Source organism: Ixodes scapularis, unplaced genomic scaffold, assembly GCF_016920785.2.
Source record: "Ixodes scapularis isolate PalLabHiFi unplaced genomic scaffold, ASM1692078v2 ptg000187l_1___fragment_1__unscaffolded, whole genome shotgun sequence".
Lineage (NCBI taxonomy): Eukaryota > Metazoa > Arthropoda > Arachnida > Ixodida > Ixodidae > Ixodes > Ixodes scapularis.
Genome location: NW_024609930.1, coordinates 426,914 through 443,582, shown reverse-complemented (window position 1 = coordinate 443,582; position 16,669 = coordinate 426,914). Strand labels below are relative to the sequence as shown.

At 47.4% G+C, this 16,669-nt stretch overlaps 1 protein-coding gene across 1 annotated transcript; it reads right to left on the bottom strand.

The window, feature by feature from the left end:
- Positions 1-10,179: 10,179 nt before the first annotated feature.
- Positions 10,180-16,185, bottom strand: LOC120839485. Its single transcript, XM_042287698.1, has 3 exons — positions 13,922-16,185; positions 10,414-10,638; positions 10,180-10,288 (listed from the first exon to the last, which is right to left on the bottom strand). Exons 1-3 carry the CDS (start codon positions 16,183-16,185, stop codon positions 10,180-10,182), a joined length of 2,598 nt encoding a protein of 865 aa, XP_042143632.1.
- Between the last annotated feature and the right edge of the window lie 484 nt (positions 16,186-16,669).

Sequence of the window (16,669 nt, the reverse complement as noted above, 5' to 3'; positions counted from 1 at the left end):
CCAAAACTGAAAAAAAAAACTTCTTTAGGCAATTTTAGTTAATTAGCCGATGGATCGTGATGAGTCTTGCACCGTCTAACATCCGTCGTGCTGGGCAAATACACAGCAAAGAAAACACCGATTCTAGGGTCCCCCAGCATTTTTTTAAAATAAATATGTGACAATAAAAAAAATCCTGTATAAAGCCATTTTTCAGGGGCGGAGTGTGAAAATGCGTGCATTTTTGACTCGTTAAAACAGACTATTTACATTATGAACGATCCTTTTGCGGAACGAAGATGTCCTGTTAACGCGACATCAACGTACAAACTCTTTCGTTGCGCGGCCCTACAGGAAAGCAGTTTTCGCTGTACAGGGCACAGAACTTTCGACACGCCTGTTTCATTACCCTCTGCCGCTCCGTCTACTCGCCCCCCTGAGCCGGGTACGGGTCGGCTGCCTTCGCGCTTCAACGCCACGAAGGCGTCAAGCGAACCGTAGTACGTACGCTTCGGAGGTGGCAGCAGCCGGGGCCCCGCACACGTCGAGCCTCGTGTCCGCTGGTGCGTCTCGCGAGGCGGGCAAGCCTAAACGCCCTTGGCACGCAGTCCCGCTCAAGACATGTAGCCGAGGAAATGCTCGCGTTAAATTAGGCCGCTGGGCCGCGCACGCACGCTGCTTCGCGCTCCGGACTCCAGCTGCTGATTCCGCCGAAGAACCGCGCCCGCCTTTTTTTCGTGTATTCCAGCCTGTGATTTGTTTGTTGAAGTAACGAAGCCTATCGCTCGTTGTTCGCGATTGCCATCGGACCGTGTCGCGAACGCCATGCCTATTAGTTTTCTGGAAACTATTGTTCTTTTTCGCCACGCATTTGGGAGGGCGTCACTGCGTTCTGAGAGAAATATCGCTTCGATCGGCCTGCGACGTGAGGAGGAACTGTTGGGCTAGGAATCAGTTTATCTATATATATATATATATATATATATATATTATCTGTGACTCCCCGTCTTTTTGTAGATTCCTGGTTGTTCTGGTTGTTTTTAAAGGATGTTTTGTAGAAGGTACTTGTTGCATCAACGGAAGAATCGCTTGCGGCGCCGCCTTTGTTGTACCTCGGAAGCGGCGAGGTTGGGGGGACCTGTCGTCGCCGCGAGTCAGGCAACAGGTCGATAAAGCGGACGGTGCAATAAGGAGGTTCCTTTTCTTTCTTGTTTTGTGCTTGGGTTGATTAGTGTGTTTGTGCGTTCCGGAAACCTCCTCGAGGCATGGTATACCGTTTTGTTGTTCAGATTTCATTTTAGGGATACCTTCCTTTTACCATTTTAGGGCCTTGTGGCGAAAGGTCGTTTCTAATAAACGCTCGAATTTGCTTGATATCTTTCTTTAGCAACATTAATGCGGTAGTTGCATTTTTTTTAATGTCTTGAGAAACAAATGTTGGCATCTACAGAAAGTATTGATAAGGCTTGCATGAGTGACGCAGAAAAAGATCATAAATCGCTGCCGCAACACGGGTTAAAATATTGGTATTTTGGCTTCTCTTTATATCTAATTGAGAAGTGCGTAATTTCGAGACTTATTTTTATTTTTTTATTTAAGCAATGAACACAACTTCGTGTATGTCCACACCATTTCAATGAAATATCGGGATGTTCTCGGTATTTTTACTAAACACAAATAAAGAAATATTAATATAAATGGAACTTATAAACTCACTGAATGAGCACAAGTACCGACAAGTAGTTTAAAAAAACTCCTAAGTAGAAAAAATAAGAATACTGCGTACGTTTGAGTTAACTAGAAAAATCTACGAAACTACAATTCCATTATAACGCAATTAAATGCAAAGGTTCCTGTTGATGCAGTAGTTGAAGGTCACGATATCATTCGGCGCCATGGTCATCCTTAGAGTAGTCGGCTATTTCGAAAAATTAAAGTTCGCGTACAACTCTAGTTTTTTAAAGTAATAGTTTTCTCAGTAAAAATTAACAAGCGGTGAGGGCGCTACCTGAACATACGACGGCCACGCACAAGGACTCTGGCTCACGCGTCACGCACGCGGAACTGTTTTCGATGTATAGCACATCAGGCCCCAACCAATAATTTTGCGAATAGCGCCAGAAAGAAACGGGAAAGACTAGAGCAATCGCCGTGTTAGCGATGTAATTAGAAGATTCCAACGTTCTAACTTCTGTGACCAAACTTTCGTAAAACGTATTTAAGCGCAATAAGCAACTAAGGCTGTAACAAGGTAAAAAATATATTGCATTTATAACCGAAATGCGTCACAGGAATGATAAATAAACCCTAAATTTAAAGAACAACATCCTGATAGCCGAAATCTTTATGTCCAAGTGTGGCTTTTGTCTGGGAATTTGTGACGTTAAAAGGCCCAAAATATTCAAGATAGAGCCAAATTTGACGTTCTGTGGCAAGATACTTGCAACCTTCGCCCTAATTCGCCAAACAAGTATCAAAGTTAGATTTTACTGCTGGTACACTTGGGATGTCACCCGGCATCAAAGGGACTAAATCGCCAAACTAGTGTCAGAGCTAGGCTCCATCAACTTTCTGGCTGTTAGTTTTTTTGACGTGGCAACTCTGGGTCTAAAATGCCATACAAGTGCTAAAATTAGGCTTCATGCTTACGCTCGGTTCTGTTCGTGGCATCTTTTGGAACATGTGTGGAATTTAGGCAATCATTTCGCTCCCCATAAAAACCATAAAAAAAACTCTCTGGCACTAATGAAGGTTCTGGGGCAAAACCGTTAAGCTCCCGGGGTTGCCAAACTGATGCCATTCTAGGCGTTTCTTTAGCATGCTACGCCTGAGTCATTCTTGTAAAAATGATGCTGATGTCGGTATTCTACATTCACCTGCTGGAAAGCTAATGTAGAATGAAGCAAAAATAGTTTAACTGTTTTGAATGTTGTGAAGTTCTAAATTAGTGGTAAGAAATACTCTCTGGATGGTGTGCTGATTGACAGAGGTCCCTTATTGTATTAAAAGATAACTCTTTGTAGGTCTCTAGAAGAATTCAAGGGGAACTCTTTGTAGGATATTATTTTTGCCCTAGGTCTAGTAAGCATTCTTAAAGCAGAACAAAAAATATATTTATAAAAAAACGATTTGTTCAAGTTTTCTTGCTTCCCTCAAACAATTATTGAGTAGAGTTAACTGCCACCTGAGGTTGTGAATACTGTTAATTTTTTTAGATATTTTTAACGTTATCAAGGCAAGTGTAGGATTTTCCAATCCTATAGAAATCTCAAAAGAAATTAGCAGTATTAATCAAGAACTACCGGATATGCATCGATCGTGGAAAGGATTTTCTGTATAAATAAAGTCTTTGCAATGAAAAAAAAAAAAACTTCTCTTTATAAAATATGAATTTCACTCATAATACATTTAAATACAATAATCTATCACATTTGATAGGTTTACATATTTAGTCAATAAGACTTTTCAGTCTTTATGCATAATAAAGTATGTTAAAGAGTAATTTGTAGCCTGGTAAATTTATTTGCACTACTAGTAGGGTCAATGCAAGCAGTGGGAATAGTGCTATTACCCCTTAAAAGTTTTAGTAATTCCGTTTTAGCAAAATTCTTTATTTCATTCTATACAGACAAAAAAAATATTACTTACAGCTACCACACCCTAGGTGATTGAACCTGTTCAGCGGAAATATAAATGAAATAATGGCATAAATCCACTCCACTCCACGGAGTTTCTCCGAATTATGGCATGCACATAAAAGCGTGTCTTTTGGGTGGCTAATATTTGTGCAGTTCACTTTTTTTTAGCTTCTGTAACTTAATTGTTACACTGCTTGACCATTTCAGCTCACTGCTGGAGGGATAAACAAACAAATAAATATGCGCAGAATTGTGCACACCGCCTTTCCTTGGTTTGCGAAAAAGCGGTCGCAATACGGTCACATAGTTGGCGATACATAGCCATCGCAACACTGCTTATCTTCCTATTCAAGAATATAACGAACCGCAATAGAATAAAGAAAATAAATCATTAAATGCACTAATCTTCCTGGTACAAGTAACTATGCACCACTCTCGCCGTAACAGCTGAGACACGGAAGAGGCACAGCTCCCTCCGGAAACTAACGGTGTGACTAGAGACGGAGCGAGTATAGAGTCTGCGACCGCGACACTTTCCTGCTCAAATAGAGAGCACTTAGGCCGCTCTGCGACTCCATCTGCTGAATAAACAACCGAGCGAGCGCCGGTATTCGCGAGACTTGGTGGCCAGAAAGAACAAAAGACAACAACGGCACTGTCCCGATCTACGCGAAACGTCTACCGAGCGTGATGAAGTTCACTTCCCGTCCTTCGCGCTGCCTCTCACCCTGGGGAGGGGCGAAGCGGACTCCCGGCGCTGCCCCGCTCTTTTTTCTCGGTGCCTAGGGACAGTCCCTGGACGGTGCCCCGAATTTATCACGGTTAGCGTGGCAGACTGCGTGTCCTGCATCGGAAAAATGGCAAAGGAGTGCCAGGCTACAACGTTGTCGATGTAGAGAGCTCGCTGGAAAGGCTAAGTGGTATTGTGTGTTTGTCAAGTACCGTCCGAACGTTGTTAAATATGGGAAAGTAGGACGACGACTCGGCACGCGTTCGCTTGTCGACGGCGGGCAGGTGTTGCTGGAAGGGTTAGTCATCCGGTTTCTGATGAAGTTCCTAAATTAGACGGAATATAGTTTTCCTGAAGTACCACGGCATTTGCATAGAAAACGTTCGACCCAGATCCGCTAGAACGTTTTCCACGGTGATTGTTTAGTCCACTTTTTTGACTAAGTTTGCAGTTGAAGCGTTCATTTTTTTATTTTTTTTTTTATTTCGAGCGTGCAGCTTGCCTTACTAGCGGCAGTATAGTAATTCCGAATGGATTTTGCCTGAGCTCACATTTAAAAATGAAAGACGTTTATAAATCTCAGTAATGCGAAATGAGAGCGGATCTCTTGAGGAGGAGGAGGGCAGGGCACGGAGGGTGTGCCCCTCCTCCCCTCCTATCCCCCTCATCGTGTCCCCCTCCTCCTCTCCTCTGCTCCTCCTCGTTCCGTCCTCCTCTCCCTTTCCTTCTCATCCTCCTTCCCTTCTGCTTTCTTCCTCCTTACCCTCCTCCCCTTCGGCGAACCCTCCCATTCTCTTCCTCCTACTCCATACCCTCCCCGCTTTCTAAAGTTTGCCCACTAAAGTTCGCTGGAAGATTGACGCCACGTGACCTCAACAACAATTCAATTTCCCGCTGAATTTAGCGAAGCGGTTACGCCGACGGCGATGGCGACACCGCTATACGCGGAAACGGGCATCTAAGAACCGCGCCCTGAAAGGAAATCAGCTATCGCTAGAATAGATCGTAAGCATTAGGTAAAGGTGAATGCCTGCTTCTCATTGTAACGAAGAACAGGACGTCCTCAAACGCTCAATATGAGATTCTGATCTTTTGTATTACGGAAACTAGAGAGAGTCACGAACGGCAATTGATGAGGCGACGAATTACTGACGGAAATCACGCGTTCATTGAGGCGAACTTGAGCCCAAAACCAAATAAAAAAAGGCTATCATCGCAGGTGTAGATGGCGACGTAAGAGCACGATTTATCGCTGGGGCGAGACTCACACTGGCTGGCCACGCGGAAGTCTTTATGTACACGCGTGGGCTTCTGGAACATTCGGCGTAGAACGTTCGACGAGTAAAACATTAGTAACTCCAATAGACGTTAAGGCTCTCGAACTTACAAGAACGCTGAATTGAAACAATAAATAAACCAAGCGTCCGCTCCCAGGAATTTAAACTGGGGCCACCTCGGTAAAGCCAAACACGGAAAGACATTCGGCCACGCATGTGCTCGCGCGGCGACGCGCATAGAAATAGGATATAAAAATGACATCGTTAGGTTGACCGTGGTCAGTTAAATTTTATCAGCACTATGTAGCAGTATAAGGGTGCCTGCCTCCATCCAAATGTAACTTTGATGTTGCAGAGCAAGTAAAATCATCGACGAGCAGGTACGTTTATGCACGTGGTACTACAAATATAGGCGGCGACTGCAAGCGCTGCATGTAGAAACGGCGATTGTGGATAGCTAATTTTTAATAGGTTTAAAAAATGCAGCAGCACCTCAAGAATCTACCTATGCTTTGATATTCGTTGTTTTCCCCGGTTTGAAGTAGGCCTATGAAACTGAATTAAGATTTATTTGCTGAGAAAGTTAATCGCGCCATGTTAATAAGGTACCAACAATGTGAAAATTCGAGACGACGTGAGAAAACACTTTTTTTAACTCGTCTTTATCACAGCGGAGCTGTATATGATTCCTTGGTCCAGTTTCTTTGTGTGCGTCGACAAAACAGTAGTCGACAGAAAACTATCTCGCCCGCCTTCTCTTCGCTCGCGCGCACCTTATCTTCTATAATATGGTTTTGACACTTGTTTCAGTAAGAAAACCACAAAACAAGTCTCGAAACCACATGATAGATGATAAGGCGTGCGCGAAGCACGTCGCTCTCCTCGGATGCATATCTCGGTAAAAATTGCGATTGCATAAGCTGCCGCCCCAACGGCAGAGTACGAAGTCTTTGATATAGACCCGTTTGCTGCTTGCAAACATCAACTGCCGCTTAAGTTCCAAGCGACTGCCGTCGCTCCGACTTTGCAAGGATGTCGAGCTTGCTTATGCCACCAGTGGTGGAAAAGATAAATGCTACGCGGGCAACGAAATTGGAGATTTAATGAGGGCATTCTTCTTTACAATGGAACGTCTTGGAGGAGCCAAGTTGGGTTACACAATATTCAAACATTTTAACGCACATCCAGCTTCTTCGTTCTTTTGGCGTTCGCCTGAAGAATTGGCAGTTAAATGATTCATCCGCACTTCAGGCAGCGGTGTCAAGGTGGCTTTGTGTATTCTTTTTATGAGCCGGAAGTTAACTCTGACGTCATAGACTGGAGCACCGCCTGGTGGCGTTTGAAAAGAAAAGGGTCTAATAAACAAATATTTGGTACAGTACATTTGCTTTTCTTTCTTCAAATATTGGCATAGTGCAATGGGCAATCGTTCCAGGTGATACCACAGCTTCGCTGGCCAACCGCCTTCACAGAGAGAATTCGAGCACCAAATTTGTTTTTGTTATTGCTCGTAATAAAGCGAAGTGTCTGTTCTCACTGTGTGTATTTCGCATCTTTATTTTATACACCAAGCGCAGATGACGAGGTGATGTGAATCCCAGCTGTTGGAAAATGACTAGTGGAGGGCGATCCTGTCTCGCGCCTGGGACATTTTTTCGGTGAGCGAGATCGTGTCAGGGACTGAGGACGAAGGAGAAGTGTTGGTGGCACGAGAAGAGACACTTTGGTTTTGGTACGACAAAGAAGCAGGGCAATGGTCAGGATAGATTTTACCGCGGTCATGTAAATATTAAACCAAGTCCCTTTTATAAGTCAGTTCGTGGGGACTCATTACGCAAAAGATGGTGACAAAACCCTGGACTTCAAGCCAGGAACGACCCTAAGAAACCGTGAACGATCGGTCGCCCCGGACTGGCCTTCGAACGTACGACCAAGTAAGAAATTCTTTCAACTACCGGTTATTACCTACCCTGGAACGATATGGAGAGAATAAGAACGAAGAGGACGTCGAGACAAGTGCAAAACACCCGCATAATCAGAGAGACGACCACTATTCTTCGGTCTACTTACGTAGAACAAATCGAAGCAACTCTGCGGAAACTGGACGCCAACTACGAAGAAGTCAAGAAGCTGAACACTGACTTGGAACAAGTTATTGCGGATGGAAATCTTGAGGTAGAATACCTGTCAGTGATGGTGTACAAAGAACAGACAACTTCCGTTTTGAGTTTGCTTCGGAGGCGAGCGACGCAACTTCGCTCAAATGAACCACCGCGCCCAGCAGCATCAGCAAATGGCTCCCACAACGAAGAAAGAGGCGAAAGGAGGCGCAGCGGTGTAAACCTTCCTTGGTTGCAGCTGCAGTCATTCAAGGGCGATCTTTCGGAGTGGCAGCCATTTTGGCAACAGTTCAAACGAGCCCTACACGAGAGCGATGATCTGTCAAACGGCGAGAAGTTCCAGTACTTGAAGACGATGGTCAACGGACCTGCGAGGGCTTCCGTCGCCGGTCTCCCAGTAGCGGACGCCCACTACAACGATGCGATAGAAATTTTGACAAGACAATTCGAAGACGCACGACAAATCCAGAAGGACCATCTTTTGAAGCTTCGCAAACTCCAAGCTGTTACCTCCTCAGCCGACACAAAGGGGCTGTAGAGGTGGTCGCCTTTATTTATTACTTTTTTCTTGACCGACAGGACGGCATATCCCGCTCTGTTTTGTTTAGCCGCCTGGCGGCGCTTCGGTCGGGAGTGGGGAGGCGCTTTGGAAGTCGAGTGTCGCGTTTCAAGGGGTCCCGTGCCGTTAGAAGTTGGAATTCTGCTTGTTTATGAGCTTTTCCCGGTATCGGGGAAATGGCCGCGGGCATTTCGCCCTCTTCGTTGCATTTCATGCGGAACCCCGGTTTTCGAACCCACGTGAAAACACTTAACTTGCCGACGAGAGGCTGCTGTCTCGGCGCTGCGTGCGTCTACCCATTGACCCTGAGACGCGAAGCCAGACGTAAAGGTTTGCCGGGGAACCCACGGCCGAGACATTAACACGTCACCGGTCGCCAGGTCGTTTGCTGGGAGACAAAGTGCTTCAGAGCTCCTGAAGTCGTGTCTCGGAACTCTTCCGTGACGCCCGGGAACCAGGCGCTCCCTATATATTCTGCATATGCCTGGCGGTGGCCTTTGGCGGTGGCATTGACGTTCCCCCGCCAACATGTCTCGATGGTTCTTGCCGTTTGCGAATGTGTATCCTCTGTGGCCAGATAGGAAAGCCATAAGTCTTATTTTATCCTCGGCTTCTGAGAACCAATTCTCGGCTTATGGTTCACTCCCGGAGCAATGACCTCTGACCCTATTGGTCGAAAGTGCGCTGTGTGTAGGCGTTGGAGTTTGGTTCCTCTGGCCAATGGGACCAGGGTCAAACCCTGATTGGCCTACGCAGGTTCGAGCACGCTGTTTTAGACCCTGGTCGGACAGGGGAATCTGAGTTTTGGAACGGGCTCGTGAGCGACCCAACTGACGTTCAGCCCCCGCGGTGCGCCGCGTTACCTGTCGTGCGCGACAGCATCTTCGTCTTCGCGGCTACAAGGTATTCGCCGTCCTTACCGTGCGCGGTAGGGCCATCCGACGCCGAGGCGTCTGTGCAGTTTGTAAGCCGTGCGCGGAAGTTTATTACAGTTCGCACTTGTATTTTATGTAACTGTTTGATTCTTTTTTTTTATCGAAGTAAAGTTTCGTTCATCTCGTTAACCCTCCAAGTTGTCGGTCGCCTCTGCATCACCACCAACGCACCCAGCCCTCCAGCAACTAGCTTCATCCACGATCCCCCGGTCCTCGACGGCAACTTCAAGGTGGTCCATCGAGGTCGGGGAAAACAACCTACCTAACATCTACTGGGGCTGAGAAGGCTTTTTGGTCAAGTGCAAGCCCACATACGAGGTCTTTGAGGACTTGGAGTGGCATCTAACACGTATTCAACCATGCTGACAGATATTGTCATCAGTTCACTCCCATCTGACATCGTGGTCGACTGTTACCGACGTGCTGGTCACCCCGAAAGGAGTTCTACCAGCGCCACTGGGAAAACGGTCCTCCTCGTCCGGTACAGCGAGTATTACGCGCCGACCGCGAGACCAACAGAACGCGCTGAAGATATTCCAACATCCCGACGTCTTCCGGAAGACGAATTGAAAACCTTGTTGGAATACCTATTCATTGAGATCGAGAGCAGAAAACGATCGGGAGTCATCGATGATCGCCCGCAAAAGAGGAATAGCCGAGAGCAACAAGAGAAACAAGCTTTCTTACCAACCTCTTCGGTTCTGCATGCCAAGGCACAAGACACAAAGAAGTGCTTCTTTTGCGGAGCCACGAACCTCGATACACAGCTCTGTACCATTGACATCTCGTTGAAGGAGAAGAAAACGAAGCTTGCTGGGGAAATTCGATGCTTCCGGTGCACACTTTGAGGACACAGATTAAAGGATTGTCACCGGAAGTTGTCCTGCACTACCTGCAGAGGACGACTCGCAACATCAATGTGTGATCTCACTTGGGAACCTTCATCGGGTAGCAGCGAAAACCAAGCCATCACTACTAGCGTTCAGAGCACCGGCAACACCAATGCTGCAGGCTTGCTGGATGCAGAAATTTTTCTGCAGACCATTCGGACTTGGGTAGTCGGATATGGGCGCAGTGTATGCCCACGTGCTTTCTTTGATGGCGGAAGACAGCAAACGTTTATTCGCGAAGACAGTTCACGCCAGCTAAATCTCAAGGTGTTAAGTGAGACTAACTTGCGTTTGAACACCTTTGGTAGATCCACTTCGATACCATATGAACGAAGGTTGGTTAAGTGAAGATGCGCAGTCAGTACAGTCATGAGAATTATGTTATCGAAGCGGTCGAAATACCATTCATATGCAAAGACGTTGTTTAAGTGCCTGTGGATCACGAGTTTGTCCAGAGCACCGAAGAAGAAGGAGGCTGCATAGGAGATAAGCTTCTTCTCCCTGGTATGCCTACGGAACAAGGAATAAGCCTCCTTATTGGCTCAGACCCACTGTGGAAGGTCACGACCGACCAGATACGGCGATTTGAGGGCAACTCCTGTCCGCTGTCCTTCAACACCAAATTTGGTTGGATTTTTCAGGAACCAGCATCGCTGCATAGCTGTCTTACTGAATCTACTAAGACGATGGCCTGCGCGCTACAACTTGGGACAATTGAAAACGCTGAGGAAAAGATCATGATCTAGGGGAAAAGAACGTCTCAAAAACTCAGCTACAGCCTTTATTTCCTCAATGCCTTGTATAAATTTTGCTTTAATGGGGGTAAGTGAACGTAGAATTTGTCATTTTGCGGGCAGGGGTTTAGTTGGAAGTCATATCAGTTCTCGTTTAGATAAAGCACCGCCTTTCCAAACTCCGGCTGGAAAGGAAGTGGGTCGGTGTGTTTCTTTTGTTTTGTTTGTTTTTGTTCAAAGCCCTAAGGTTTCGGTTTGGGATTGAGGTCACCGTTTACGGTTGAGGTGAAGACCGGTGTTGGTAGGATTATATAGATAACAAAGGTTGGAAGAACCTTGTGACGTCGGTGGTCAATGGTTAGGTTCTGGGTATATAACACATTGAGGAGATATACGCATTAGCTGAGTTTGACACGTTCTTTTCCCCTGTCTTTCTTCTTCGACCAAGTTTCCCTGCTTTTACGACAGTCTCGGGTTTTCTACATCATGCTCAACATCCACCAGCTCGCCCGCTGCGCACGCACTGTTTTTTCAGTGAGGAAAAGACCTTGAGCAGGTTTTTGCACCCTGTATAGATAACCTGTATGACACGGGTGAAGAACAAAACGCGGTGTGGAATGAGTTTGAATGAACTATCGTAAAAGTAAACGGACGATATGAGGTGAGCTTGCCTTGGAAATCGAACGCAGGCGAACTTTACGATAACAGAGCCGTAGCGCTGAAGCGACTCGAAGCTTTGCAGAAGCGACTCTCACGAAACGAGTCTCTATTGAGAGATTATGAGAATGCCATGTACGGCTATTTTAAAGCTGGACATGCGGAGAAAGTCCCACAGGGGTCCTCGGACAACTCACGTATCTATTACGTGTCTCACCCAGCCAATGATTCGGATGGACTCTGAAACCACACAACTAAGAGTAGTGCTCGACGCATCATCACATTTGCAAAGAGTCGCCTCACTGAATGATCATCTAGAAAAGGGGCCAAAGATGAATGCCGATTGGGTTGAGGTTTTATACGTTTTCGAGCATACCCTATCGTTATCACAGTCGATATAGAGAATGCTTTTTAACAAGTGAGCGTGCGGCCTGGTGATCGTGACGCACTGCGGTTTTTATGGTGTGACGCCGCTGAAGTGCCGGCTGAGGAGCAAAAAGTTGAAGACTGCCGGATGACCCGCGTGCCGTTTGGAACCTCGGTGATTCCATTCCCGCTTTCGGCAACTCTCAAACATCACCTGAAAACGTGAATAGAAAAATGAAAGAAGCCGCAAGTCTTCTTCAAAAGTTCTTCTATGTTGATGACTTGCTTGTCGGAGCTCAGACAGTAGAGGACGCTAGACACCTTCAAACCCAAGCCAATCAAATCGTGATAGAAGCAGGCATGACACTTTGAGAATGGGCTACAAACTCCAGCGAACTCCAGAAAGTAATCAACGAAGGTAGCCTGGCAACAGACTTAGAGCCCGAAGGGGTCTTTGGTTTTAAATGGATACGGGATAATGACACTTTATTGATTCAGGTAAAAAAAAAATATCCTGAACTTAATCAACAGTAACGCCAGGACGAAGCGGGGAATGCTACGCGCTGCAGCGAGGGTTTTCGATCCAATCGGGCTCGTAGCACCCTTTGTGATAAGAGTGAAGATTTTGTTCCAGCGCCTATGGGAACGCGGACTCGATTGGGACAGTGAACTTCCAGAAGACCTCTCAGGAGACTGGCAAAAATAGTGTAACCAGCTTTCACAGTTAAAAGACACAATGACGAACCGGTGCATCATGAGCACACGAAAACAGCAGCCAAATACTGTGCAACTTCATGTCTACTGTGACGCTAGCCCTCTGGCTTGTAGAACCTGTGCGTACCGGAGGTTTGACTACGTGGATGGAAACGTGTTGGCCAAAACACGAGTAGCTTCTATAAAACGGTTGACACTTCCTCGTCTTAAGCTTATCGCGGCCGTGATCGGTAATCAAATTGGCAAATTCTTTAGAAGGATACTGAAGTTTCAGGTGGCATTCTTCTGGACCGACAGCACAATCGCTCTCCATTGAATCAAGGGCTCGGCCTACATGTGGAAACCTTTCGTTGCTAATGGAGTGACCGAAACTCAATCAGGAGGGGAACCAACAAGTTGGAACCACTGCCCTGGACTAGAAAAGCCTGCTGAGTTAACAACACGAGGAATGTCGGTAGAGTACCTAAAAACTTGACAACTATAGTGAAAGGGCCCTAGTTGGCTCTCAGAAGACTGAACAACTTGGTAAAGTGCGAATAGAAACGAAAAGATGCCGACCGAAGTAGCAGAAGAAGAATGAAGCTGGAAACCTCACGTGCTACATATACTAACCTAGGAAACGACACCGCTCTTGGAGTTAGAGCGATACAGCAAACTAGAACGTGTTCTTTGAGTTACAGCGTGGATCATGACGTTCTGTAAGAACTGCAGAACACCACCAAGTAAAACGGGGGGTCCTCTGGCCACAAATGAACTTGAGAAAGCATAACTATTTTTGATTAAACGAACCCAAGAGGAATCTTACACCAATGAGACCAACGGACTAGTGGAAGACAGAGGTTTGAACGTGAAATCCAGCATTATTGCTCTCAGTCCTTACCTCGATGCTAACCGCAACTGCGACTCGGAGGACGACTCCAAGGCAGACACGAACCAGTAGAAGTCAAGCACTCACTACTGTTACCCTCTGGGCGTCGTTTCACTGAACTTCTGATACACAGCATGCATCGACTTACATTCCATGGAGGAATACAAGACATGTAACAGTAAGAAAGCACAAAACAAACAGAGGGACAAAAACAGACATGTACAAGCTTTCAGTTTACAACAACATATATTTGACGCCAGCGAAGTCTGCACCAACAACCGTCGGTGGGGAAAGGGGGAACGAGCAAGAGGGAGAAAAGAAGGGAGAGAAGGTTGAGAGGGAAGAAAAGGGGGGAGGGAAGGGAAGATAGCGTTTCCGCATACGAAGCTGATTGACGGCCGAAGGCCGAGGGGGGGGTCTAGTTGTTCAAGGTTGTGCAATTGGAGTCCGAGAAAACGCCGGCCTCAGAAACACCAGTTCTGGTTTTGTCAACGAGAGGGATGGGGAAGCAATGTTATTCTTGGTGGTAGTCATCCTATAAGCTTCAATTATCTCCCTCCCATAGCGCTCCCGGTGTCCCCCAACTACTTTGGTCTCGTTGAACAAAGGCGTGCATGCCTGGCACTCCTTACCGTGAACTATAATAGGATGCAATGACCCCTCTGGCTGTGACGCGCATTCAATGTGGTGTTCTCGGAGGCGATCATTTATGCATCGGCCTGTTTGGCCGATATATTCCGCACCGCAGGTCAAAGGAATCGAGTAGACTTTTTCTTTTGCGCATCGAACGAATTGAGAGCCGTGTTTTTTTGCACATGCTGGGGGGGAACTGGCGTTGTTAACCAGTTTGCACATGGAACCCAGTTTGAACCTGCATTTGAAAATGACCTTGGTGCCAAAGCGGGACGCGAGAGACTTGACGCGGTGCGCCACGTTATGCATGTAGGGAATGCAGGCGATCCTCCCGCCCGGAGCAGCCCGTGAGGTGCGGGGAGTTCGATTTACGATGAGCCTCTGCGTGACAGAACTGAGAAGGTCCATCGGGTACCCTGCCTTGAGAAGGCGGTTAAATTGTGTTTTCGCACTCGAGGTTGAGTGGTGACTGCACGACCTGCTACGTGCAGAGGTGATCAACGAAGTGACCACCCCCGTCTTAACGGACCTGGAATGGGAGCTGGAAAAGGGAAGAACTGGTTTCTCCGAACGTTGCCGAAACGCCCAGCAGATACCCCTCTCAGTCGTATTCAACCTGATGTCTAAGTACTGCAGTCCCTCCTCCGTGGGGTCCTCTCTCTTAAAGTTGAGGCTGCCTGCCGCGCTGAGAAAACAAGGCGAAATAGAATGGACCGGGGTTTCTGTGGGGTGAATTACAAGATAGTCATCCACATAGCGCACTACCTGACATCCGGGCACGATGCTCCGTAGTTCCTCGTCGATTGTCCTATCTACGAAGGAAAGATAGATTTCACTCAGCACCGGTGCCAGGCAAGACCCAATGCATACACCTGATTTTTTAATAAACACTTCTCCGTTTTGCTCAATCATTGTAGAGCGGAGGTAAAGCTGGAGCAACTGGATAAACCCAGACAGTGGAATGCCTGAAGCGTTCTGGAACCTGCACAGGCCGAACTCATTGATGGCCTCATCAACGCACTTAATTAGGAAAGGAATGTCTAAACTATAATACATATCCTCGATGTCGTAAGAAAACACTGACAGTGGAACGGGCGCGTTATGTAAGGGAGTCAAAACCGTAATTAGCTCGTTAGAGTTACGAATTCGGAACGGCTGGGAAGGGGTGAGAAGGGAGAGGTGTTTTTGGAGAAAAAGCGCAAGGGGCTTCTGCCAGCTTCCGCCTTCCGAAACAATGGAGCGGAAGGGTAATTCCGGTTTGTGAGTCTTCGCTGAGAAGAACAGGGATAAGTACTGCTTGGATGGTTTCATGACGGAACTTTTGAGTTTCGGGAGATTAAGCTCGGAGCACAGCTCTTTAACTCTGGACCGAACAGACCCCGAAGGCCGCCCCTTTACTCGACGAAAGTTTTTGTCAAGAGCTTGTTCTACCCTCTGTCGGTACTGGTCCTCACCCATGACGACGAAACCTCCAGTCTTGTCGGCCTCAAGAAGCTTGAGGTCTGAAGATCGGAGTTCATCCACAGCTGACTTGACGGAGAACTTGGTGGAGGGCGCCGGCACAGGGTGGGTGCACACGGATCGCACCGCTGCTCCCAGGAACTCGTGGCGTTCTTTTTCTGGAACCGTTGATGCCACCTGATGCACCGCAGCTAGCTGATCGATTCTCGGCACCTGGGAGTCCGGTGCAAACTTGGGGCCACATGAAAGGGCGGTCTTGGTGTTCTCAGAGAGCTCGACTCCGGAAATATTAATTGGCGGATCAAATCCTGAGCTCGTGTTAGCCCGGCTTGAGGTGGCCACCCCCGCAATTACATTCCTCCAGGATGACTCCAAGAGCTGCGCAGCGGCTTCTTGCAGAAAGATAAACGACGCGTGCTTGCCGTAGGATGGTCCGAAGCACGATGTCATGAATCCCGGAAGAACAGCCGCTGTCAGTCGGAGCTCTTCAGACAATTCTTTGCGTGATATCTGCATGATCCTGTGACCTGATGACCAGTTGTGGGAGTGGAAGCCGAGGGCTTGAAACACCGAGGGGTGCACGACATTCTTGCGGACGCACAGACCCAATGTCCGGAGGCGCATCTTGAGGAGGGTTTGCCTTGAAATGAACATGGCGGCACGGAGGAACGTGGTAGGTTCAAACGAAGATGATGGGGTCTGAATGTGGGATAAGGGGCGGGTGGGGTCGTGCGATGGGTGCTTCGTTCACTTCGTTGATCACCTCTGCACGCAGCAGGTCGTGCAGTCACCACTCAACCTCGAGTGCGAAAACACAATTTAACCGCCTTCTCAAGGCAGGGTACCCGATGGACCTTCTCAGTTCTGTCACGCAGAGGCTCATCGTAAATCGAACTCCCCGCACCTCACGGGCTGCTCCGGGCGGGAGGATCGCCTGCATTCCCTACATGCATAACGTGGCGCACCGCGTCAAGTCTCTCGCGTCCCGCTTTGGCACCAAGGTCATTTTCAAATGCAGGTTCAAACTGGGTTCCATGTGCAAACTGGTTAACAACGCCAGTTCCCCCCCAGCATGTGCAAAAAAACACGGCTCTCAATTCGTTCGATG

Bases quoted from the DNA above. Each gene is read 5' to 3' on its own strand.
- LOC120839485 (XM_042287698.1), bottom strand. From the start codon at position 16,185: ATGCGCCTCCGGACATTGGGTCTGTGCGTCCGCAAGAATGTCGTGCAC. The intron at 10,639-13,921 runs TTCTCGGACTCC...CTTGTTCCGTAG, and splicing joins GTGTTTCTGAGGCCGGCGTT to GCATACCAGGGAGAAGAAGC. The intron at 10,289-10,413 runs GTTAGTCTCACT...CGACTACCCAAG, and splicing joins CCAAAGGTGTTCAAACGCAA to TCCGAATGGTCTGCAGAAAA.